General features: G+C 38.1%; 1 protein-coding gene across 5 annotated transcripts in view; it reads right to left on the reverse strand.

The window, feature by feature from the left end:
• Nucleotides 1-9,136: 9,136 nt before the first annotated feature.
• UMAD1 (UBAP1-MVB12-associated (UMA) domain containing 1) overlaps nucleotides 9,137-25,687 on the reverse strand; it is a 239,356-nt gene continuing 222,805 nt past the window's right edge. For 4 of the 5 annotated variants that reach the window (XM_038004655.2, XM_073009106.1, XM_073009107.1 and 1 more), the window contains one exon: nucleotides 9,137-10,198. In XM_038004655.2, the coding sequence (XP_037860583.2) occupies nucleotides 9,941-10,198 (258 nt within the window). In that variant the 3' untranslated portion in view covers nucleotides 9,137-9,940. The remainder of the gene's footprint in view (nucleotides 10,199-25,687) is intronic. The other variant, XM_073009109.1, reaches the window with a different exon arrangement.

Here is a 25,687-nt window from a genome sequence, read left to right on the forward strand (position 1 = left end):
ATAATAAATGTAAAATGTCTTTATTGTATTAACGCTGATACAGGTCACCAAACAAAAGTGGTAGAAATTTAAGAAGTTAATTTATTTAAAATACAAGATATGTTTGGGAGCATTAAGGAAATGTAGCATATTCTAATATGGATATCTGAAAGGTTTCCTAAAGGCTTCCAACACAGACACAAAGGCAACATCTACTAGTCTAATATAGATGATATATAATTCATATATTTCCTTGAATCAATAGTGACTCAATCATTCACCTACTGGACAAACTTTTACTGAGCACATGCTGTACGTCAGGCATCATGTTAATCAAGGAAGTCTATGTTGGTATCAATTCAGAGTTATGAAGCAGACAGGGAACAAACAATTACAACACTATGGATCAAGAACCTTGAAAGAGGGGAGCACAGGTTAGCACAAAAACATGCAAAGACATCAGTGCGGCTCAGCAAAAATAAAGGAAGACTCCTAGAGGAGATGATACAGGAAAAAAAGTCTTGTAATAGGATTTAGCTGGGTGAAGAAGGGAAGGTCAGGGCATTCCAGAGAAAGGAAATAGAATATAAGGATAATTAAATAAGGTATGGCATATTAAATAGTGCAGGGCATTGCTCAATAGACAAGAACACAGAATATATGAGTTGCAATATCATTTGCGGAGGCTGGAGAGGTAGGTGGGGGGCCCTTGTTTGCCTTAAAATGCCTCAATTTTCCAGAGACACCATAGAGCCCCTGAGGAATTTATCTGTATTTCTTAATATATTTCCTCTGGCTTTAGTGTAGAGGATGGATGGGAGGGAGGCTTAACTGGATGTAGGGAGATCCTGGGTGAAGTGATAAAGACCGGGACTGAAGTAAGAGTAGTAGTAGGTCTGGACTACACATTTGATAGACAAATCTTTTAGATGTATAATTAACAAAAGTTTATCATCAATTGAGTATGGCGGTAAGAAAGAAGAATGGATAGATTCTTAGTTTCTTGCTTGGGTAATCCAGGGCCTCAAATAATATGGTCAAGACTTTGAAACATGGAGGAAAGGATGGCTGTCAGTAGTAACGCAGCAAAATAGGTTCTTCTTTCTCCTAACATCTATGTATTGGTTGATGGATGATAACTGGACTAGGCTAGGTTATGTGTTTATCACCTTGTGGTATAGAAATGGCCATAAGTATCACTGCTCCCACCAGGACTACATAAAATGATGTAGAATTCCTCAAAGGAAAGTGGGTAGAGGGGAGGGAGATGAAAAAGAGTGTAGAGCAAATAAAAATAGCAGCTACTGTGATCTGTTATAGAAGCTGAGAGTAAAGGTCAAGGGAGACATTTGATGGCAAATTATGTATATGGATATGGAACTTGAGAGAGTTCTTGGCTGAAGATCGATTTGGCAGATAAGGCATGGATACGATTGTGTAGGGAAAAGAAAAGGTAGAGAAGAGAGTCAGAGGCAGAATTCTGAAGAACACCAACATTTTACAAGTAGAAGTGAAAACAAGTCCCCAAAGGTCTAAAATGGAATGGTTACAGAGAGGGAAGGAAAACCAGCAAAGGTGTCATAGACATCAAGGGTGGAAGACAATTTCAAGAGAGTAGGATTAATCAATAGTGATTAATTGCCTCAAAGAGAGATAGTCCGGCATGGTGGCTCATGCCTGCAATCCCGGCACTTTGGGCGGCCAATGTGGGTGGATCACCCACGGTCAGGAGTTCAAGACCAGCCTGACCAACATGGTGAAGCCCTGTCTCTACTAAATACAAAAAAAAAAAAAAAAAAAAAAGAGCCAGGTGTGGTGGTGCATGCCTGTAATCCTAACTACTTGGGAGGCTGAGGCAGAAGAATTGCTTGTACCTAGGAGGTGGAGAGATCGTGTGACTGTGCCACTGCCATTGCATTCCAGCCTAGGTGACAGAGCGAAACTTCATCTAAAAAAAAAAGAGAGAGAGAGAGATAAAGGCATTTGGTAGGTTTTAAAGGTGGGCCGAGTATAAACCAGTTCAGGGGAGGTTCTAATGAGGGACACGAAATCAGATTGCTGAAGCTGACGATGAATAGAAAGTAAGAAACTGGAGGCACAAATATAGACCACTCTCTCAAGAAGCTTGATTCTAATGAGAAGGAAAAGAAGATAGAGAAAAAAAGAAGAGTGGATAGTTGGAGTTAGAAAAGCACTAAACATGCTTATATGATGAAGGGATAGAACTGGCTGAGTAGGAAATGTAGGACAGAGATATAGGAGACTACTGAAACAAAGGTGCACCACTGCTCCTGGAAAAATCTTTTTTTTAAAAAAACAAAGTGTTTAAAAATACCCAAATGTGCTTGGAGGCAAGCAAATGAAAAAGGAAAACATTTTTCAAGGACAGGTCAGATAGGACTAATACATTCTGGGACAGGAATACACACTACCATAACCAAGAACACACAAGGGAAACTTGGCAGCTAGATAAAACCTCGGACCAACATACACTGTATTGTCTAGAATCAGCTCTTACTCATCACGAAGACATACGTAGTCATTATGGACAGAGGAAAACACAACCTGAGAAACATGGAAAATACCCAAAACAGATTAAAGGCACAATTTGTAGAGGCCTGGTAAGCTAAGCATTATTTTCAACTGCACAAACACAGTTCTTTCCAAGGCTGGAGAAATGACAAAAGTTTTTAAATTCTATTCCTTTGCTTTTGGGAAATCTCATGTATAAATAACTTCATGATTTATTTCATTGGTTCACTCATTCATTCAACAAATCCTGACTGAGGAGTTGTCATGTGCTAAGCACAAGCCCAGTCAGAGCACAGATTCTTAAGTGAAATAGGGGATGGGAGTTAATCTTTGAAAAAGCACATTCAATTTACCTATGATCTTTGTAATAGAAAATACAAAGTATAACCCGTCAGAAATCTTCTTGACTGGTGGACTATATAGAGGATACAATGAAAAAACATTGCAGGTCACATTAGTTTTAAAAGCAGGACAGACATTGGCCCAAGGACTCAAGCATTTCTCTTTAGAAGGGATTCAATATGAAGATAAAATATGTAGATTCCTTCCTCCTCCTTGAAGTTCAATTTCTAATTTCAGCATATGGAATAGGCAAAACATGGAAGAAATATCCAATTAATTTGTGGAGATATAGATCTGTATTTTTTTTTCTAACCTAATGACCAGGTTCTTACCAGGATCATTCCATTCTCTAAATCATCTTCATTTCTTCTACTGTTGCCTACATCTTTAGGATTAAGAAACTCAACCAGCTATCTGAGGTAGAAACTTCCAGATTTGCTTTACAAACAGCAGCTAAGTTTCCTGCAAAAAGGAGAGGAAAATTTAGTGTTCTTGTTTTAAGCTGTGTTAGTTGATGGCTACAAGTGGTATAGTGTGAGATAGAAGACTGCATACAGTCTGTTCCAGGCTCAAAAATATGTGTGGATAAACACAAATTCTCCTGAAGATCCAAAACAAGGATGAGGGGAGAAGACTACAGGAAGAGAATGCGTATTTAGGTTTCATCTTAAACCAACTGCCTGTGTGCATTTTGGCATCCATTTATTTATTTATTTTTGTCCTGAGAAGGCCTATTCAAATGACTAAGTTAACAGTATCACACACAACATGTTAGCATACAATGTACCCTGTAGGTGTAAAAATTCAGCTTTGTTTTGCCCTTGTTCTTGAACAAAAGCTTCTTCTTTGCTAGTCTCCCAAATGTTCCCAGCCATTATGTAGAAATACACTCATTTTAAAACAAAACAAATTATGTACCTTTCGAAAAAATTAAAAGGAAAACCATACACATAAACACACATATGCACAATGACATTGACATTACCCTGTACCTTCTCCCATGTGCCTCAGAGTTATAGCCAACACCTGTAGCCACACAAGGGGTAGATTTGGCAGCTGCAGAACCCAGATGTCGGACACTGGATTGTACATCCCTGGCAGCAGTCCTAAGTTGGAACCTGTCTCCTTAACTGACCTCTGAAATGCTCTATTGTCTGACTCCTTTTCTGGCCTGGGCAGTGACTACCAAGCTCTCTGCTGGGGCTGGTTCAGAGTCAGCCAACTGATGGTCTGTTCTGGATGCAATTACCCTTTGCTTTGCCTTTGATTGTAAGGAATTTATTTATTTATTTATTTTTGTAAGGTTGAAAATTGGGATTAGGTAAATTCTTGACAAGGAATTATATTCAAGTGTCTTGTAAAGACTAAATAAGTTGTTTTTTGTTTTGATTGTGTCCTTCCCAAATGAAACTGAATGAGATCCACTCATCCAATTTACGTTTTAGCACGCAGTGAGCTTTCGCTAATGAGAAGTAAAACTATGAGATTCTTGGGCACTTTTCCCCTCCAAAAGAAGCTTGGTTTCCTTTTATTGCTGCTGTTGCTGCTGCTGCTTCTCCTTCTTCCTTCCTCCTCCTCCTCTTCTTTCTCTTCTTCTTCCTCTTATTGCTTCCTCTTCTTCTTCCTTTTATTGCTTCCTTCTCCTTTTCTTCTTCTTCTTCTTTTTTTTTTGACAGGGTCTCATTCTGTCGACCAGGCTGGAGTAGCACAATCATGGCTCACTGCATCACTGCAGCCTCGACCTCCCCAGACTCAGATGATCTCCAACCTCAGCCTCCAGAGTAGCTGGGATTGCAGGTGCACACCACCAAGCCCAGCTAATTTTTTTGGAGAGATGGGATTTCACTATGTTGCCCAGGCTGACTTCTACTGCTTCTTAAAACTACCTCTTAATGTTGAAAATGAAATCCATCTTTCTTTAGAAAATTAAGGAGGTACAATTTTATTTTTGCTATTGCTAAAAAAAAAATGTCTCACCTTTTACAGAGAAGAACTCTTTGTGACATGAGTTTTCTTGATTCTTTAAAGAGGAAATAATGACATTACAATCTCATTTCCATACCACTTGCTGAAGAATGACATTATAAGATGCAACCATCTTAGGAATAAGATAGGAAAAGGCCAGTTATCTACGGGGGCTCCACTTACAATGCAACACTGTTAGCCCTACAAGGAAGGTCTGTGGTATATATGGTTATTCATGATTAGCTAAGGAGATACATGCCTGACATTAACAGGAAGATAAATTTTGAGGAAACCATAGAATATACTATCACATCCAACACAAAATGGTATTCATCTGCACCATGTAAAATGTTCCAAATTTTATCGACTTTCATAAAAATGTAAATATGTTTCTTGGATAGCACTGATTAAGACTTGGAAAAAAGATTGAAGATTCCTGAGTTCATACTAATATAAATAAATAACTGATAAATAAATTGAGGAAAAGAGACAACTCTCATGCAGAAGAATTCCAAATAATTTATGTGATACTTGCCTTTCAAGGAGGTGGAGTTTAATTCCCCACTCCTTGAGTGTGGGTCATGTTTTGTGATTTAATTCCAAAGAGTAGAGTATGGAAAGGTTGGGAGGAATAACTTTCACAGTGGAGAAAGCTGAGAAGCACTACTTTGGCCAGGTATTCAAAGTCAGTGTCATCAGTAATAAGTCATGTTTATAGCATATACTACTCTCAATATGATATAATCTCACTGAAGGGCGTATCACCTTTTTAATATTTCTCCAAAAACTCATATCCCTAGTCTAACCATGTGAAAACATCAGATACACCCCACTTGAGAAATATTCTACAAAATACTTGATCAGTACTCCTCAAAACTGTCAAGGTCATCAAAAATAAAAAGTCTGAGAAACTGTTGAAGCCAAGAGGCGCTAAGGAGATATGACAACTAAATAAATGTAATGTACTATCCTAGATAGGCTGCTGGAGGAGAAAAAGGACATTAGAGGAAAACTATGAAATCTGAACAGGGTGTGCAGTGTAGTTAATTGCAATGTACCAATGTTGATTCCTTGGTTGTGATAAATGTCCTGTAGTTATGTGAGATGTCAACAACAGGGAAAACTAAGTGAGGCGTATATGGGAACTCTCTGTGGTATCTTCATAATTTTTCTGTAAATCTAAAACTATTCCAAAATAAAAAGTTTATTTAAATTTTTAAAAGACATATTGTCATATTGACTGAAACAGAGTTCCTTGCGTCAATCAATACATCTTTCTCTTTCTTACACACACCTATCTGCCAAACCATATGGCATAAAGAGTCCTTTTCCTGAAACATAAGAATACTTAATCCTTCAAGCCAATGTAGTATGAATGGAAGTGGACTTATTCTGAAAGTTTTAGATTTCCCAATAATACCTAGGTCATGCCCTCAGTAATATGGGACAAATGCTCAAAAGATAATGTCCATAAACCTGTATTTCCCAAAAACTTTAAAAGACAAAACATCCTTGAACTACATTTCCAATAAACTTATATTTTGTGTGAGTTATTGACATAATTAATAAGATAATGCATTAATCTCTGAAAGAAACATATTCTTTGCTAGATTACTGAGGACAGTGTTCATTTATTGATCAATTGTTACCATGGGAGGTATAGAGGTAGTCTGATGTACTATGGTTTCAGAACTTGGGTGAGATTCTTTCCTTGCTTCTCCTCACCTGTCATTTAGAATGATGAGAAATGAAATCTCTGGGAATTTTAGAAGAATTTTTTCATACTGTTTTCAATTTACCATTTTTCTTTAAGAAAAGAAAAAAATAAGTGTTATTGTCAGTGAATGTTTACCTTAAAAAGCTATTATAGATTTGTTCTGCAATTGTTAATAAAAATTGTGCCTTTGCTAACGTTTTAATGGTAAAATTTTTAAAGTTCAGTTGATCAAAATTTAATTAGCCAGGGTAATACATGGTCAGAATAGCCTCTCTCATTCTGTTTTTAGGAAAGAATACAAATGTCTTTAAAGAAAGCTTGGGAAAAAAATACATGCAAGTCTTGAACGTATTTTGAGGCTAAAAATAAGATTCAAGGCTGGGCACAGTGGCTTATGCCTGTAATCCCAGCACTTTGGGAGGCCTAGGCGGGTGGATCATCTGAGGTCAGGAGTTCGAGACCAGCCTGGTCAACATGGTGAAGCACCACATCTACTAAAATAAAAAAAAAAAATTAGGCATGGTAGCAGGCAACTATAATCACAGCTACTTGGGAGGCTGAGGCAGGAGAATCGCTTGAACACAGGAGGAGGAGGCTGCAGTGAGCCTATATCATGCCATTGCATTCCAGCCTGGGTGACAAGAGTAAAACTCCATCACAAATAAAGAAATAAATAAGATTCAGTAAAATCACCTGCACATTGTATACCTACAGTACTTTGCAATAATAACATATATTAGGAAAAAGACTGTAATAATGAGAAAAAGAACAAAATGTTCACTATGGAATTCTTAGCTGAGGGAGAACAGTCAACTAACATATTTTAGGAATATTGCTCATAGTAAGGTATTTAATATGGAACAAAATACTGGGAAGGAGGGGGATCTACAGTTAATGTAGGTAGCTGTTTTTTTATGTTACTCTTCAAGAAGTTCAATTAATATGTATTTTGCATTTCATTATAGTATTGTATGTGTATGGTTAATAACGAGAATTATAACAATCTGTTTCCCAGAATACTGATGATGTGCTAGGCTTTAGGCTGCCGGGCATTTTACATACACCAACTATAACTTAGCATAATGCCGCAAGTTATGAACAATTAGTGTTTAACAACTGAGAGAACTGAGGGCACCAGAAGTTAGGGGACTGATTGAAAGCTCCGCAGCTTATAAGGGAGGGAGCCATTACCAACTCTGTCTGGCTGCCTCAATTGCCTGAACTCTTCCCCACCATATCATAAGGCTTTGTTATCATATATTATAATTACTAACACTATTAAGGTAGGCATTTATTTATCACTAAGTGATTTAAGTCATTTAGTGTTTCTAGGCTTCAATTTTCTCTTAGGTAAAATGAAGTTAGCTTATTGATTTCTAATGTTTCATAGAAACATTAATTTATATACAGAATAAAAAATTAAATGGTCATTTTTCACAATATTTTTGTTTAAAAGAGAAGATCATTAACATTGGCCCTCACTAAATGTTGTGATGATGGGATCAATCTAGAAATGCTCATGTCATCTCTCTCAAATCCCTCCAGTCCTATTAAGCCAGGACTACTGATCTTACCATTTTCAAAGTTATTCCTTAAAACTTACATGTAAGAGGAAATTGCGTATTTTTCCCAGCACTATACAAACTATATACTTAAACTTTTTGGCTCCTAAAGAATTAACAACTTGCATTCAGATATAAATGATGCAAAAAACCCCATTTTTCTGGATCTGAAAATAATCAAAAATTTTATTTTAATTCACATTTATTTAAATATAACATTTTTATAGACACATGAAGGTACTTATAAACATTGATAACATGGTAGACATAAATATAGATGAAATGTTTAGGTATTTTAGACAAAATTTCACACATAAACTAGACAAACTGACTATGTACTTGCATTTAGTTTCAGGGGTACATTAACATAGATATTTGAAAAGGATGTGCTTTTACAAAACTACTACAAAATGTTCACATTTGCATCAGCAATAAGTCATATTTCCTAGACCAATGCTTTATAAAAACTATGTAAAGATCTAATTTAATCATTAACATCATATGGTAACATAATATGTAAAGGAAGCATATTTTTGTCAATAGAAATGTTCCTGTAACTTTTAAATAACATAGCATTTGTATTAAAACCATGCCACATTTATTAAAACAAACATGCATAATAATACTTTAAAACTGGAATAATTCATGTACCTTTATGCACAGTGTTTAGTTTCACTATGGCACTCTTTGTGAAAAAATATACTTAAAACTTGGCACAGAGTTAATAAATCATATTGCTGGTCATCAAAATGAATGTGATTTCAATTTCCCATGGCATAGAAAATTCTCTATCACAATTTGCCTCTTCCCTTTACAGTTTATCGACCAATGGCAGTTCTGTTTTCATTAAAGTAAACAATGGATATTCAAGAACTAAAAGTCACATGTAGGTGTTTTGCCTATACTCTAATTGGAAATGAGTTGATTTTAGTTTTTCCAGGAGTAAAACATTTCCATCTGTATTGTGGCCAACAAATTTCTAAATAAGGGTGTTATCAGCAATAATATGTATCATCATGGGATGTTTTTCTTCAGGAGGCAGAGAGGTTGAAAGGAAATGTGGATCTCTTCAGAAACTGGGGAACATATGTGGTAAGGAGAGCAAATGCCAACCGAGGCAGAAGCAGGGAAAGTTCTTTGGAAAGCTGGTCAAGAGCACACTGAAGTAGCAAAAAGGCAGAGAACAAAGGTGGGAACATAAGAATTATTCACAATGGAAAGGGCTGCCATGAGTTTCAGAAAACGGAAATGGGCCACTCCAGAAACAGCACGCAGGGCAGGTCTAGCATTCTCGTATCAGCAAACTGGCACTGTTGTTTAGGACAAGTTTTAAACTTCCACATCAATGCGTCTGAAGAAATTAAGCTAACTGGCACCTTTTTTTCTGAATTCATTCATAAACACTGTGGAAGAAAAAAAATCGGGAATAACACTAATTCAACTTCCTACAAACCAGAGAGGAGACTTCACACCCACTTCTAGCTCAGACTTCGGAGCTGTGGTAACTAAAAAATGCCACAATTCTTTTTCACAGTTCTAAGATAAATTTGAGGTGTTATATTTTGAGAGACCATCTGAAGGAATTGACTCCTTTCATAAAACCTTCATAGCCTAATTTTTATATTTATTATATGGGAGAAAGGAAGTAGAACTTAAGTTCAATTTGTACACAAATGTACATTTTTCTTAAAAATAGAGTAATTAACATAATGCTATTTTCTTTGCTTTATGATCCTTACTTTGCTGAGGGCCTTAAACAGTGAAACGGCAAAGAACATCAAACAGGTCAAATAAAATAGGTGAACATATTTTAAAGCTGTTAAGGTGCAAACAGACATAAAGATTATGAATCACAGAGCACTGAATTTTCAAGAGTGAAATCATACCAAAACCGTGATAAGTTTTCGCTGACATCATAGGAGAGTAAGTGGTCAGGAAGGTCAGTGATGGTGCCCTGCACTGCCAGCACATGCGGGGCCAGGGTGAAGGGTACATCGCTCAGGAGCTCGGCCATTAATGAGCTGTTCTCCAGAGTCTGGCCTGCCTTATTTTCCGTCTCAGGGTCTGATACAGTCACACTGGATGAATTTTCTTTGTTGGTCTAAAAATACATATATTTAAAACATTTAGGCCTTGTGAACTTTGAGGTTTAGTAACAGTAAATGTGGCATTAATACATCAACATGATTGAGAAATGTGGACTATATCAATATTCCCAGATTTGAATCCAGCTCTTTACTTCAGAATTACATTTATCCAAATTTCCGTTAGGCTTTAAAGTGAATCCTAAACTTTAACTCAGACTGACCACCCACAGACCCCTTAAACACAAACTGGCCTTCTTGTTATTTCCCTTGCTCAGATAATGTCTGCAAAGTCTGTCTCCGCTTTTCCAAATCCTATGTACGTTTTTAGGCTCTGCTAAATTCTCAGCTGCCCTATAAATCTTGTATCACTGGAGTCCAAAGTGATCTTGCCCATTTCAGAACGCTTATGGAGCAAATTGCCTAAGATGTTATTTGGTGTTGCCTATATGTGTCCTTGCTAATTGCTGTTTGATATGCATATATATCTTATCTCCAACTAGACTATAGGGTCTCTGAAGGCAAGCAATCCACCTGGCATATCTTTGTATTTTCAACCTTGCATACTTTACTGTTTGACACTAATATACATGTACTCATAATTTATCTCTAATGTATACCATGAGTATTGATTGATTGCCTGACTGCCATTGGAACTAACCTGTTATGTCACAAAAGTTATCCAATTTTTAAAAAAAGGATATATCTTGTTCAGTTTCTTTACAATTAATATCTCTTGCAAATCACCTAAATATCAATCAATAGAAGAATGGATAATAAATTGAAATGTATTTACAGCAATGAAGATGAATGGCCTGCCACTACGAGCACCTGAAACCTAACTCAAACCAGCCTGGGCAAAACAATGACTCCCCCCTCAACCCTCAATCTCAGGCAGAATAAAATTCCCGAGTCTTTACAGAGGCCTACTAGCTCCTTCACGATCTGGCTCCAGGGGTGCCTCTGACCTCATCTCCAGTTCGTATGCCCTAGCCTGCTCCTCTTCAGTCCCACTGTCTCCTTGCTAGTGCAAGTGCTTGCTCGTGCACACCGAGCCTGCTTCTGCCTCAGGGCCTTTGCTTTCCATTCCCTCTGTCCAGGACACTCTTCTCCCAGACATACACGGGGCTACTTCCCTTATCTCCTTCCAAGTGTTAGTCCAGATGCCATCTCAATGAGGCCTTTTCTCACTTACATAAAACTTACTTTTACGTAGTTTTTGTTTGTTTGTTACTTTTTTGAGACGGAGTCTTGCTCTGTCACCAAGGCTGGGGTGCAGTGCGTGATCCTGGCTCACTGCACCCTCCCTGTCTCAGCCTCCCAAGTAGCTGGGACTATAGGAGCACGCCACCATGCTTGGCTAATTTTTGCATTTTTTTGTACAGACAGGATTTCACTACATTGCCCAGGCTGGTCTTGAACTCCTGGGCTCAAGCGATCTGCCTGCCTCAACCTCCCAAAATGCTGGGATTACAGGCATGACCCACTGCGCCCAGCCAAGGAGCTTTTGTAGCTCATGTTCACTGCTGTATCCCACATGTCTAGACTAGATCAGTGCCTACTGCTCAGTAAAGATTTATTGGGCTTTTTTTTTTTGGTTGGTAGGCTATTAATTACTGCCGCAATTTCACAACTTGTTATTGGTCTATTCAGGGATTCAGCTTCTTCCTGGTTTAGTCTTGGGAGGGTGTATGTGTCCAGGAATTTATCAATTTCTTCTAGATTTTCTAGTTTATTTGCATAGAGTTGTGTATAGTATTCTCTGATGGTAGTTTGTATTTCTGTGGGATCAGTGGTGATCTCCTCTTTATCATTTTTTATTGTGTCTGTTTGATTCTTCTCTCTTTTCTTCTTTACTAGTCTGGCTAGCAGTCCATCTATTTTGTTAATCTTTCAAAAAACTAGCTCCTGGATTCATTGATTGTTTGAAGGGTTTTTCTTGTCTCTATGTCCTTCGCTTCTGCTCTGATCTTAGTTATTTCTTGCCTTCTGCTAGCTTTTGAATTTGTTTGCTCTTGCTTCTCTAGTTCTTTTAATTGTTATGTTAGGGCGTCGATTTTAGATCTTTTCTACTTTCTCCCGTGGGCATTTAGTGCTATAAATTTCTTTCTAAACACTGCTTTAGCTGTGTCCCAGAGATTCTGGTATGTTGTGTCTTTGGTTATAAATGCTAATGGTTATAAATGCTGACAAATTATTTGACTCTAAGTCTAAAGGAGAAGAATAATTTTCTGGGCCGGATACGGTGGCTCATGCCTATAATCCCAGCACTTTGGGAGGTTAAGGTGGGCAGATCACCTGAGGTCGGGAGTTCGAGACCAGCCTGACATGGAGAAACCCCGTCTCTACTAAAAATACAAAATTAGCCAGGCGTGGTGGTGCATGCCTGTAATCTCAGCTACTTGGGAGGCTGAGGCAGGAGAATCACTTGAACCTGGGAGGCGGAGGTTGCAGTGAGCCGAGACTGTGCCATTGCATTCCAGCCTGGGCAAGAAGAGCGAAACTCCATCTCAAAAAAAAAAAAAAAAGATTTTTTTGTATGAGAAATAATTTTGTAAAACTTTTTATTAAAGTATAAAATATACACAGAAAAGGTTACCTCCTAAGTGTATAACTTGTGAAATTTTTACAAACTGAATACACATGAGCAACCAGCGCCCAGATCAAGAAATAGAAAAGACCAGCCCCCAGAAACCCTCCAGGTGTTCTCTTGCAGTCACAATCAACCCCCATCCCGTCAATCATGATCCTTATTTCTAACAACACAGAATTCGTTTTACCTGGTTTTGTATTTTAATTAATTAATTTATTTATTATTATGAGACGGAGTTTTGCTCTTGTCACCCAGGCTGGAGTGCAATGGCATAATCTCGGCTCATTGCAACCTCCATCTCCTGGGTTCAAGTGATTCTCCTACCTTAGCCTCCCGAGTAGCTGGGATTACAGGTGCCCACCACCACATCCAGCTAATTTTTGTATTTTTACTACAGACAGGGTTTCACCATGTTGGTCAGGCTGGTCTCGAACTCTTGACCTCAGGTGATCCACCCGCCTCAGCCTCCCAAAGTGCTGGGATTACAGATGTGAGCCACCGTGCCAGGCCTAGTTTTGTATTTTAAATGAATGCAATCATACAGTACGAACTCTTGCTTCTGGCTTCTTTTACTCAACGTTATGTGGATGAGATTCATCCAAATTGTTTCATGTTAGATGAAAAAAAATCTTGAAGAACATGTTGTTGGAGAGGTGATATATTCTGACCGATGTTTTAAAAGAATCACCCTGGTTGCTGGGTTGACAGCAGATAGTAGAGGTAGGGTGGCCAGGGAAGGAAGTGGGAAGATAGCTGGGAATGAGAGATTACTTACGAAGTAGATTAGAGCAGGGATAGCAAAGGTGAGATAAAATGGTTGGATTTTGGATAGACTTTAAGGGTAAAACGAATACGATTTGCTGATGTAATGGATGGTGGGGATATGAGAACAAAAGCACAGTTAAGGATAAAACCAAAGTTCTTGGCCTGAGCAATGAGACAGATGGAATCACCCTTTAAAGGGATGGGAAACAGTTCCAGGGAGCAGGAATGGGTGGGAAGATCAAGAGTTCAGTTTTGGAAGTTTCAGTGCCTAGCAGACATCAGGTGAAGCTGTTAGTAGGCAGGGGGATATAATTTGAATCTGGAGCTGGACGAGATCTGGTGGAGAAAGTGGAGAGAAAATTAGAATGGACAGTATTTTCTAGGTGTCATGATGTAAATGGGGAAACATATATGGGCCAGTAGTTAAAAAGGGATGTGTAGTCAAGAAAAGTTTCTTTTGATTTTTGTTTTTCTTTTCAAGTTGGGAGAAATAATGACAATTTATAAGCTAATAAGAAGCAGCTCACAAGAAAGGAAAAATCCATAGAGAATTTATAGAGAAGGAACTCGTCACAAAGCATCTCCAACACCTAAAACAGGGGCCGTCAAGAAATATTTTTTAGTGAATGACCTCGAATTAGTAAAGTTAAAAAGCATATGCCTTTAAGAGTGATCTTATAATGTCATGTGAAAATAACACCAGAGTACTGTTTTAGGACTGCAACTAACAAATGTAATCATACTCTTGTTGTGATAAAGCTTGTTATAAAGATGTATGTCTGCAGTGGGCAGATTCTGTCTCCTGAAATCTAACTCGGACTCACAATGCTAATTATCCTCGAGTCAGCCAAGAGCGCAAGTATGAGTAACGACACCACCATTCTACTCCCTTTAAAGGGCTTCCCTGTACGCTGGTTTATACAGAAAAACTGAAAGGGAAGCAACATTTGGGTGCACCATAAAACCTTAAGATTTCATCTGCACCGGGGCTTTGATCACTTGTGAGCAGAACAAAGTGGTTAGGAGCACAGATTCCAGAACCGTGCTGCTTGGTATAAATCCCAGGTCTCTTGTTTATTAATAAGCAAATGGCCTTGGGCAAATTATTTAACTTCTCCATGCCTCAGTTTCTTTAGCTGTATTATGAGATTGATAATAGTTAACTATTTCATAGGATTGTTAAATGCAAGGATTAAATGAAGTTATATTTATAAGTAAGCAGAACAGTGCTCGGTATACATTAAAGTAAGTGAATAAGTAACATTTTAGAAATGCTGGATCCCATTTGGGTTTAGATGAAGTTTAGAATCCAGTCATCTCTTTTGACACTCACTGGTAGTTCAAATAATACCTTTCCCTCTCCTTTTATTTCTTGCTTTCTCTCTTAATCTCATGTGTAAATGTTCCCTCGATCTGGTGGTCTCATCCCACTCAAGCTTTCTTTTCTTTTTTTGTTATGTATAGAATGTTCTAGAGTTTCATCAGCCAAATCATCTCCTTTCTTAAACAAAAGCATTCCTGACATCCCACCTTCTGCACTAAAGCGGAGGTACAGGCATACATTCTTTTACTGCGCTTTGCTTTATGGTGCTTCATAGATACTCCATTTTTTACAAATTGAAGGTTTGTGGCAACCCTGCATCAAGTAAGTCTACTGGAGTCATTTATCCAGCAGCATGCGCTCACTTTGTGTGTCTATGACACATTATCATTCCCACAATATTTCAAATTATTTCATTATTCTATCTGCTTTGGTAAGGCATGATCAGTGATCTTTGATGCTATTATTGTATTTGTTTTGCAGTGCCACGAACCATGCCCATGTAAGATGACAAAATTAACTGATATATATTGTGTGTGTTCTGATTGTTCCACCAACTAGTTGGCCATTCCTCTATCTGCCTCTCCTCAGACTTCCCTGAGATAGCTCAGTATACTTGTAATTAAGACATGTACATTTGTTTAGATATACTGCTATTGTACACTTAATAGATGACAGTATAGTGTAAGCATAACTTTTGTATGTAGTAGGAAACAAAAAATTCATGTGGTTTGCTTTAATGCAATTTTCACTTTATTGCAGTGGTGTAGAACTGAACCGGAAATATCTTCGAGGTATGCCTGTATGTTACCTGTAGGATTTTGCTTTCTAAACACACAACTTCTTTTTTTTTTTTTTTTTTTTTTTATGGCTGAGTAGAGCAGACTTTACTGATGGGACATGAAGGCCCCCTCCTCTTTCGGAGTTCTGTGTGGAACTGAGGAGGGGAGATTCTTGATGTGGTGGGAGACTGAGTGTGGCAAGGGCGCCCCAGCAGCTGAGGGTCTCTCTCCTCCTCTCGAAACACACAGCTCCTAAGACTTAACTCTCCAGCAGCAATATATATTCCCTTGTTCATGTTTTTATTAATCCTTTTTTTTTTTGGCAAATCATTATTTGTGAGAATGTAATTCCTTGAGGACAAGAATGTATCAAACTATATCTAGTACAGTAAAAAAATTGGGACATGGTTTCTCATTCAAGTTATCCTCATAAAACTGCCATCTGACCTGAAGGGAGCTGTTTTACCCATTTGAGTCTCAGTCCACTATTATGTAAAATGAGTGAGGAGGGACAAAAGATGAAGATGATGAAGACCACTAGGATGACAATGATGACAAGACAGCAACTAGCATATACGGAACACTTTGTGTCAGGCTTTATCTAAGTTGTTCAAATGTATTTGCTCATTTAAGTCTTACAACAGCCTTGTAAGGGTGTGTGCTCCTATTAGTGCTGTATTAAAGAGGAAACTGAAGCACAGAGAGGGTAAGGAAGTTGTCCCAGGTTACACAGCTTGTTAGTGGTGAAACTGATAATCAAACCCAATGACCATTAAAGCTCTATATTCCAAGATCCTGCACATTTCAGACATGCTTTGGATAGAATGATTGACTCAATGAACAGTGCTTCAAAAATTTTAGGGTACAGTATTAGAAAATACAACAGTTACTAAAATAGCATATCTTGGCTTAATTTAGGAGAAAAAAGATGCTAATATTTTGTACCTTAAAGAAGAAAGGACTGAGAAAATCATTAAGGTGACAGATCTTACAGACAGGCTGAAGAAGGATGGAAAAGCAACTCTAATTTAAGATATATTTATCCCTGGAAATGAATCTACCAGCAGTCTGGATAAGACCATGGGAAAAACACCATGGACAGTGAAACAAAATTGTCTGTGAGTTGAAAATTATTGAAACAGACATGAAGGTAAGTGGGAATGCACTATAGTATTCTTTCCACCTTAGGATAACCTTGAAAATTTTTCATAATTAAGTTTTTAAAAATTAGTTAAAAAATACGATGGGCAAAGTGTTCCACCAAATGCCTCCTAGAATGATGTGAATTTCAGCTGTGCTGTAAGTATTACTCCAGCATCTATCTCTTAACTGTTGGCTATAGTGCAGCATTACAGTCTCCAAGGAGGCTGCCTGCCCTCTTGGCAGCAGGGTGAGTGCCATGATGCAGCTGCTGTTGGCATGCTGAGAGCTGGAAGGAGAGAAATATAAGCCAAAACAAGAGTAAGTCACAAAGAAAATGTGAGTCAAAATTCAAGGACCCCACAGCCTATAAACCTGATCACTAAGTCTGGCAGCCAATGGAAGCAGTGGTGGGGGCTGGGGGTTTAAACAGGTGCATGAGTTCCCCTGCAAAAAAGCAGCTCTCACTTAGACACAAAGTCTTGTGATTTTTTTCATTTGCATAATAAAATGGGTCTTTAATGGGAAGAATTAGTATGTTAACCACAATAGAGCAAGAAGAAAAGACTCAATTAACCTTTTGGTTAATAGCCAAATTTTAGAAAATTAATTCAAACACTAAGTTCATAAAGCATAGTCGTTATTTTTGTGATGAATCTTGTTCACGGAAATGCTGCTATCATAATGTTTCTGAGTATAGTTTCTTCATAAACCTAGCTTTAATACTTCTTTTTCAAATGAGTGGTTGCCCTTACTTAGTTTAAATACGAGCATACCATGTCAGTTTTTGTAATCTTACAAAGAAAATTAATATTCTTATTTATATCATTACAACAAATAAAGCTTACTGTTATTAGCTGTTTTCATATGTTTGTATAAAAACTATTTCTTGTTCATCAGTTAACCTGTTAGAAAATTCCTTGGCACAATTTATTTTCATTCCTTACATTCTACTATCTTTATTTCAAATAATTCAAAGAAGTTTACAGCCACTCTTCCTCCCTTTCTTGCAGAGGGGTGTAAAAATTCATGAGGTTCAATCTTAAAAATCTCCTCAGAGCTTAGGAAAAAACACACTCCAAGAATACAAGGCATATAACACTTTTCAGCAAAGGGTTGGAAAAATGAAGTCACTTCCCCAGAGCAACAGAAGGTTAGTGGCATCCTTGTGAACCTCGCTCTTGGGTGTTTGAAAGCAAGGAAATTCAGGTTTAAGAACAGACAACTACATTTTTCCTGGCACAAAATTCCAGTAACCACTATGAAGTCTATTAGGAGGCGCCAACTTTGCAGACACACTAACAATTGGAGACCTCATCTACTTAGCTATATCCAACTAAATTATGAATATTTTATTAATATGAAAGTCATCTATATTTGGCTTCTTTTAAAACCTCCTGCTTTTTTCTGCAACCTATGCCTCAGATAAGTAGAGATAATATAGTATGCTATAAAAGCAAAATATTGATGCATTAAAATTTAGAAACCAGCCTTAACTAAAACAGCAATAGAATCTATTAAAAGAACGTGAACCCAGGTATAAAACACTCTTCTAACACATTCAATTTACATGCAAAGAAGGTAGCTATATCAAGCATATTTCTAGAAAACAAGTTACAGAAAAAAGAGGTAATATCAAGCTCTGGCTGTCTTTGCCTTTAAATTCTAATGTCTATAAATAAAAGACATGCTTCTTTGAACAATAGCCTGAACAAGCAACACTGTCACTTTATCTCCCCAGATAACTATCCATTCTATTCTGGCTTCAGCTGGTATCTGCTTGCATTACATCAGCTTCTTGACTGTGGGGTGAGGTGGAGGGGCAAATCTGAGTTAGAAGCATCAGGGGACAGAGGTTAGGAGAAGGTGATATAAGCTATGGCACAGTTAAGGCAGTACTCAAGCTTTTTATTTTTTATAAGAAGCTGCTCACTAATAAATGTCTGTCTAGCTATTAAAAGCCTAAGAGTTGGTGTCTTGCACCTCTGTAATTCCTAAGCAATAGTCTCCTTTCACTTGGGAGAAATCACACTACAATGGCAAAGATTGTTTCCTATTTTTCTCCAAGTTCTCAGTACCCAGAACAGCACCTATACAAACAAAGTGCTCATTAAATGTTTTTGAATGGCACTGGATCTGGTCCCCTTCTTTCTCAGATACTCTAGGCACTCAGACTTGATATTAAAATTGAAGGGTTAGGTCAAAGAAATAAATAAAAACCCAGGACATGTTGTCATTGATACAGAAATTAGGTGGGAGAAGCTGAATTCACAGAAGATTTCTATCTCCATGTGGCCTGGGTGTTAGTTTCCCCTAGAACTGAGGGCTCCAGTTCAAGAATGCTGTATTTCAGTAGCAAATTAAGAGGCTAGGTTAGAAGGCAGATATTTTCTCTGCTCCTTTCCTAGTCTCTGACATTTCGGTTTAGCTTCTGGCTCATGTTTTTTTTTTGTTTGTTTGTTTTGTTTTGTTTTTTTCAGTATTTGTTCCATTTTCTCTTCTTACTCTTTCCTTCAATATTTCCACCTGCTTGTGCTCCCTTGTTCTCCAATCTTTCTTTTAAAAAGAAAAAAAAATATTCTCCCGACTTCCTCTTTTCAGAACTCCAGCTGAATGTATATACAAGTGCAGAAGGGGAAGTAAGCAGGCTGTTACTTGCTTCTGTAATCTGTTCCATGTATTCTTGGAAAAGTGGTTTGTCTGAAGCTGGAAAAATCTTCTGTACTAGCCAACTACAGTGGGGGTGCGGTGGAAAGAGGAAACAGAAGCATTTCAGGAAAGGAACCAGGCAAGAAATAGTGCCTTAAATGCAGGATCCTATTTAATACTGGTTTTGAAAATACAAAAGGCTGTTTCAGTGATTTTTTAAAAACTGTATTAAAGTTGGTTTACAGAAATTCATAAACTCTAGTCCGTAAGCTGTCCAGGCAGCTCATATTTTCCCGGTAGGCCTTCCCCCGTCATGACTCACAGCACACACTTCACCTTTCTCTTCTTGCCTCTAGTTCTATATCACTACCTTCCTTCTTCCTGTTGGCAGGTGGGTCAGCCTCCTATTTCACAGATAAAACAGGAATCACCAAGTGAGGATCTCCTCTATCTGCCCCACCCAAAAAAAATGTATCTGCATTTGTACCCAACCTCTTTCCCAGAGCTTCCAGGGCTGCAGATCTACCCAAGGCAAACTCTTCAAGGACATGGCTTCATCAATTAGGAGGTGTCTCTTAATTGCTAATCTTTCCTAGAAGCAATTAACTATTTTTTAAAATTCGACTCAACTCTATGTTACCTACTGGAATATCACCTACCTAACTCCCATACTATCTTTCCATGCTTTTTTCACAGCCAGGCTGAGACCATTGTTGGCACACACTGTCTGCCATTCCTCCCTCCCCCACGGCAACCTGCCTCCTGCCTGGGCCCCTCTACTGAGTGTGCTTTCACAAAGGTTACTAATAATCACTCTCTCGCTAAATTCAGAAAATGTTTGGAAGTGCTAATCTGAAACGACCACTTTGTAGCACTTACTGCTATTGACTCTCTCTGAATTTTTATTTCTTGGCTTCGGTACACTTGTTAGTTTTGTTTTCTACATGTCTAGCTGGTTATTCTTTTTGTCTATTTCTCAAGAGATGGTGTTCTTTAGGGTTTCATTTCTGTTCCTTTACTCTTCCTAATCTCAACACACTTCTTTGGATGAGCTTATCTGATATGGATCATGCCTACTGCTCCACTCTTCCACCCCCCCAAAAGTAGTATGTATGTAGATTCATGTGCATGTGTGTGCAGGCACATGCACACACATGCACATATACTAATCTCAAACTCGATTTCTCTCTAGAGTTCCTGATCCATATGTTCAACTCCTATTATACATTTCCTTTTGGATATTCCACAGGACATCTTACACTCAACATGTTTTAAACCTGGCTCTTAGCTTAGTCCCTTCCTGACCTTAACCTTACCTCAAACTCAATGCTCTTCCAATCTTCCAATATTTTCTGTATCAGTGAAGAGAACCTACATAGTTGCCCAACACAGAAACCTGCGTTATCTTTGAAGTTTCCCTCCCTGTCACTTCCTCCATGCAATAAATCACTGAGTCCTATTGACTTTTCTGCTTTTAATATCTCCCCCAACTCATCCATTTCTCTTCAGGTTCATGTCATTCTCTTCATTCAGGATACTAAGATCTTCTTCCATGAATGCTGCAAGAGTTTCCCATGTACACAGCCTTACTACCCTACACTACATTCTCCCTATCACTTGTAGCATGTAAAACACATTCTCTTCCTTGCTTAACATTCCTCAATGCCTTTGAAAAAAGACCAAATTCCCTTTGAAGCAATTGTGAATGGAAGTTCATTCCTGATTTGGCTCTCTGTTTGACTGTCACTGGTGTATAAGAATGCTTGTGATTTTTGCACATTAATTTTGTATCCTGAGACTTTGCTGAAGTTGCTGATCAGCTTAAGGAGATTTTGGGCTGAGACAATGGGGTTTTCTAAATATACAATCATGTCGTCTGCAAACAGGGACAATTTGACTACTTCTTTTCCTAACTGAATCCCCTTGATTTCTTTCTCTTGCCTGATTGCCCTAGCCAGAACTTCCAACACTATGTTGAATAGGAGTGGTGAGAGAGGGCATCCCTGTCTTGTGCCAGTTTTCAAAGGGAATTTTTCCAGTTTTTGCCCATTCAGTATGATATTGGCTGTGGGTTTGTCATAAATAGCTCTTATTATTTTGAGGTACGTTCCATCAATACCGAATTTATTGAGCGTTTTTAGCATGAAGGGCTGTTGAATTTTGTCAAAAGCCTTTTCTGCATCTATTGAGATAATGATGTGGTTTTTGTCTTTGGTTCTGTTTATATGCTGGATTATGTTTATTGATTTGCGAATGTTGAACCAGCCTTGCATCCCAGGGATGAAGCCCACTTGATCATGGTGGATAAGCTTTTTGATGTGCTGCTGAATCCGGTTTGCCAGTATTTTATTGAGGATTTTTGCATCGATGTTCATCAGGGATATTGGTCTAAAATTCTCTTTTTTTGTTGTGTCTCTGCCAGGCTTTGGTATCAGGATGATGTTGGCCTCATAAAATGAGTTAGGGAGGATTCCCTCTTTTTCTATTGATTGGAATAGTTTCAGAAGGAATGGTACCAGCTCCTCCTTGTACCTCTGGTAGAATTCAGCTGTGAATCCATCTGGTCCTGGACTTTTTTTGGTTGGTAGGCTATTAATTATTGCCTCAATTTCAGAGCCTACTATTGGTCTATTCAGGGATTCAACTTCTTCCTGGTTTAGTCTTGGAAGAGTGTAAGTGTCCAGGAAATTATCCATTTCTTCTAGATTTTCCAGTTTATTTGCGTAGAGGTGTTTATAGTATTCTCTGATGGTAGTTTGTATTTCTGTGGGGTCGGTGGTGATATCCCCTTTATCATTTTTAATTGCGTCGATTAGATTCTTCTCTCTTTTCTTCTTTATTAGTCTTGCTAGTGGTCTGTCAATTTTGTTGATCTTTTCAAAAAACCAACTCCTGGATTGATTGATTTTTTGGAGGGTTTTTTGTGTCTCTATCTCCTTCAGTTCTGCTCTGATCTTAGTTATTTCTTGCCTTCTGCTAGCTTTCGAATGTGTTTGCTCTTGCTTCTCTAGTACTTCCATTCACAATTGCTTCAAAGAGAATAAAATACCTAGGAATCCAACTTACAAGGGATGTAAAGGACCTCTTCAAGGAGAACTACAAACCACTGCTCAGTGAAATCAAAGAGGACACAAACAAATGGAAGAACATACCATGTTCATGGATAGGAAGAATCAATATCGTGAAAATGGCCATACTGCCCAAGGTAATTTATAGATTCAATGCCATCCCCATCAAGCTACCAATGAGCTTCTTCACAGAATTGGAAAAAACTGCTTTAAAGTTCATATGGAACCAAAAAAGAGCCCGCATCTCCAAGACAATCCTAAGTCAAAAGAACAAAGCTGGAGGCATCACGCTACCTGACTTCAAACTATACTACAAGGCTACAGTAACCAAAACAGCATGGTACTGGTACCAAAACAGAGATATAGACCAATGGAACAGAACAGAGTCCTCAGAAATAATACCACACATCTACAGCCATCTGATCTTTGACAAACCTGAGAGAAACAAGAAATGGGGAAAGGATTCCCTATTTAATAAATGGTGCTGGGAAAACTGGCTAGCCATAAGTAGAAAGCTGAAACTGGATCCTTTCCTTACTCCTTATACGAAAATTAATTCAAGATGGATTAGAGACTTAAATGTTAGACCTAATACCATAAAAATCCTAGAGGAAAACCTAGGTAGTACCATTCAGGACATAGGCATGGGCAAAGACTTCATGTCTAAAACACCAAAAGCAACGGCAGCAAAAGCCAAAATTGACAAATGGGATCTCATCAAACTAAAGAGCTTCTGCACAGCAAAAGAAACCACCATCAGAGTGAGCAGGCAACCTACAGAATGGGAGAAAATTTTTGCAATCTACTCATCTGACAAAGGGCTAATATCCAGAACCTACAAAGAACTCAAACAAATTTACAAGAAAAAAACAAACAACCCCATCAAAAAGTGGGCAAAGGATATGAACAGACATTTCTCAAAAGAAGACATTCATACAGCCAACAGACACATGAAAAAATGCTCATCATCACTGGCCATCAGAGAAATGCAAATCAAAACCACAATGAGATACCATCTCACACCAGTTAGAATGGCGATCATTAAAAAGTCAGGAAACAACAGGTGCTGGAGAGGATGTGGAGAAATAGGAACACTTTTACACTGTTGGTGGGATTGTAAACTAGTTCAACCATTATGGAAAACAGTATGGCGATTCCTCAAGGATCTAGAACTAGATGTACCATATGACCCAGCCATCCCATTACTGGGTATATACCCAAAGGATTATAAATTATGCTGCTATAAGGACACATGCACACGTATGTTTATTGCAGCACTATTCACAATAGCAAAGACTTGGAATCAACCCAAATGTCCATCAGTGACAGACTGGATTAAGAAAATGTGGCACATATACACCATGGAATACTATGCAGCCATAAAAAAGGATGAGTTTGTGTCCTTTGTAGGGACATGGATGCAGCTGGAAACCATCATTCTTAGCAAACTATCACAAGAACAGAAAACCAAACACCGCATGTTCTCACTCGTAGGTGGGAACTGAACAATAAGATCACTTGGACTCGGGAAGGGGAACATCACACACCGGGGCCTATCATGGGGAGGGGGGAGGGGGGAGGGATTGCATTGGGAGTTATACCTGATGTAAATGACGAGTTGATGGGTGCAGCACACCAACATGGCACAAGTATACATATGTAGCAAACCTGCACGTTGTGCACATGTACCCTACAACTTGAAGTTTAATAAAATAAATAAATTAAAAAAAAAAAAAAGATAAAATAAACTAAAAATAAAAATAATAAAAAAATTCTCAACAAATTCAAAAGAAGGAAGAAAAGGAGAAACAAAGGAACAACAACAAAAAAGAGACAAAACAAAACAAATCGATGGAAGAAAACAAATAGCAAAATAGTAGCTGTAACCTCAACATCAAAAATTTTACTAAGTGTAAAGTGAGCAAAACACTCCAATTAACAGGCAGAGATTATCAAACAGAATAAAAAAGCAAGAACTAATGCTATAGAGTTTATAAGAGAGATGCTTTATGTATAAAGCATAAGTATAAACAATAAGTTAGAAGTAAAAGGGATAAAAAAGAATATATATATATATATTTTTAATTTCAAAAAAAAAAAAAAAGAAAAAAAAAGAAAAAAGACCAAATTCCGTATCATGACACACAAGCATGACCTGGCCTTGCTTACCCCTCCAATTTCTTGTACTATTATTCCTAAACTCTGCATCCATACCAAGCTATCTGCTGTTATCTAGACCTTCTCATGGTGCCTACTGCTTTCCTCTCCCCCCAAAAGTAGCTATGTATGTAGATTCATGCATGTGTGTGTACTGAGCCTTGGCTCGTTTTAGTTCTGAGCCTTGGCTCGTTTAATTACTTTAATCTAAGTTAAGACATCCTCTCTTCTACTCCCTTCATCTTGCCTATTTCAATTTGCCCTTCCAGGTGCACACAAGCCTTTTTTAGAAAGACTTCCCCAACGAACTCCCCAAACCTGGGCCAAGTAACCATCCCTATGTTCCCATAACAGCTTGTGCATACTTCTCTCAAAGCACACATCATACTCGACTAGAATTCCCTGTCACCCCCACAAACCTATGGGCTGTCCAAAGCCAGGGGCTATAGCTTTCATTTCCATTTCCTTCCCAGCCAGCAGGATGTGGAGCTCATAACAGATAATCAATACATATTTACTGAATGACTGAATAATCTAAATTTCTTCATAAATTTTATATTCAAATTTCTTCTGAACAAGCTAGGAATTAGGATGCTGGGCCTCAATTCCTGCATTTGTGTCTTTGTTTTTCTAAGATTTTACCGAACCCATTTTGCCCGTTATCACCAACGTGATAAACTATGGATGGTATTAAATGCAGAGATAAACTGGTTTGCGACTCCAGCTACATCCATTTCCTCAAGCATGAGACAGACTGTTCCTTGACTTGCCAAATGAACAGTTTCACAAACATATCTCCTAAAGGAAGTTTAATGGGGTCCTGCTACAATGTAGATGAAACCATTGGGGAAAGATTTTTCCTACAGACCAGTCTTCTCACTGAGCTAGCCTCATCTACTCCAAAGTCCCCTTAACTTGTTAGCCTGCCTTACACAGCTCTTCTCTCCCAGGAACCAGTGTTTCTCTCCAGCTACATGGTATAGTCTGGAGGGGCTGCAATGTAGCCTATGCTTGGGGACAGCAGACAGGAA

Source organism: Chlorocebus sabaeus, chromosome 21 (assembly GCF_047675955.1).
Source record: "Chlorocebus sabaeus isolate Y175 chromosome 21, mChlSab1.0.hap1, whole genome shotgun sequence".
NCBI classification, from domain to species: domain Eukaryota; kingdom Metazoa; phylum Chordata; class Mammalia; order Primates; family Cercopithecidae; genus Chlorocebus; species Chlorocebus sabaeus.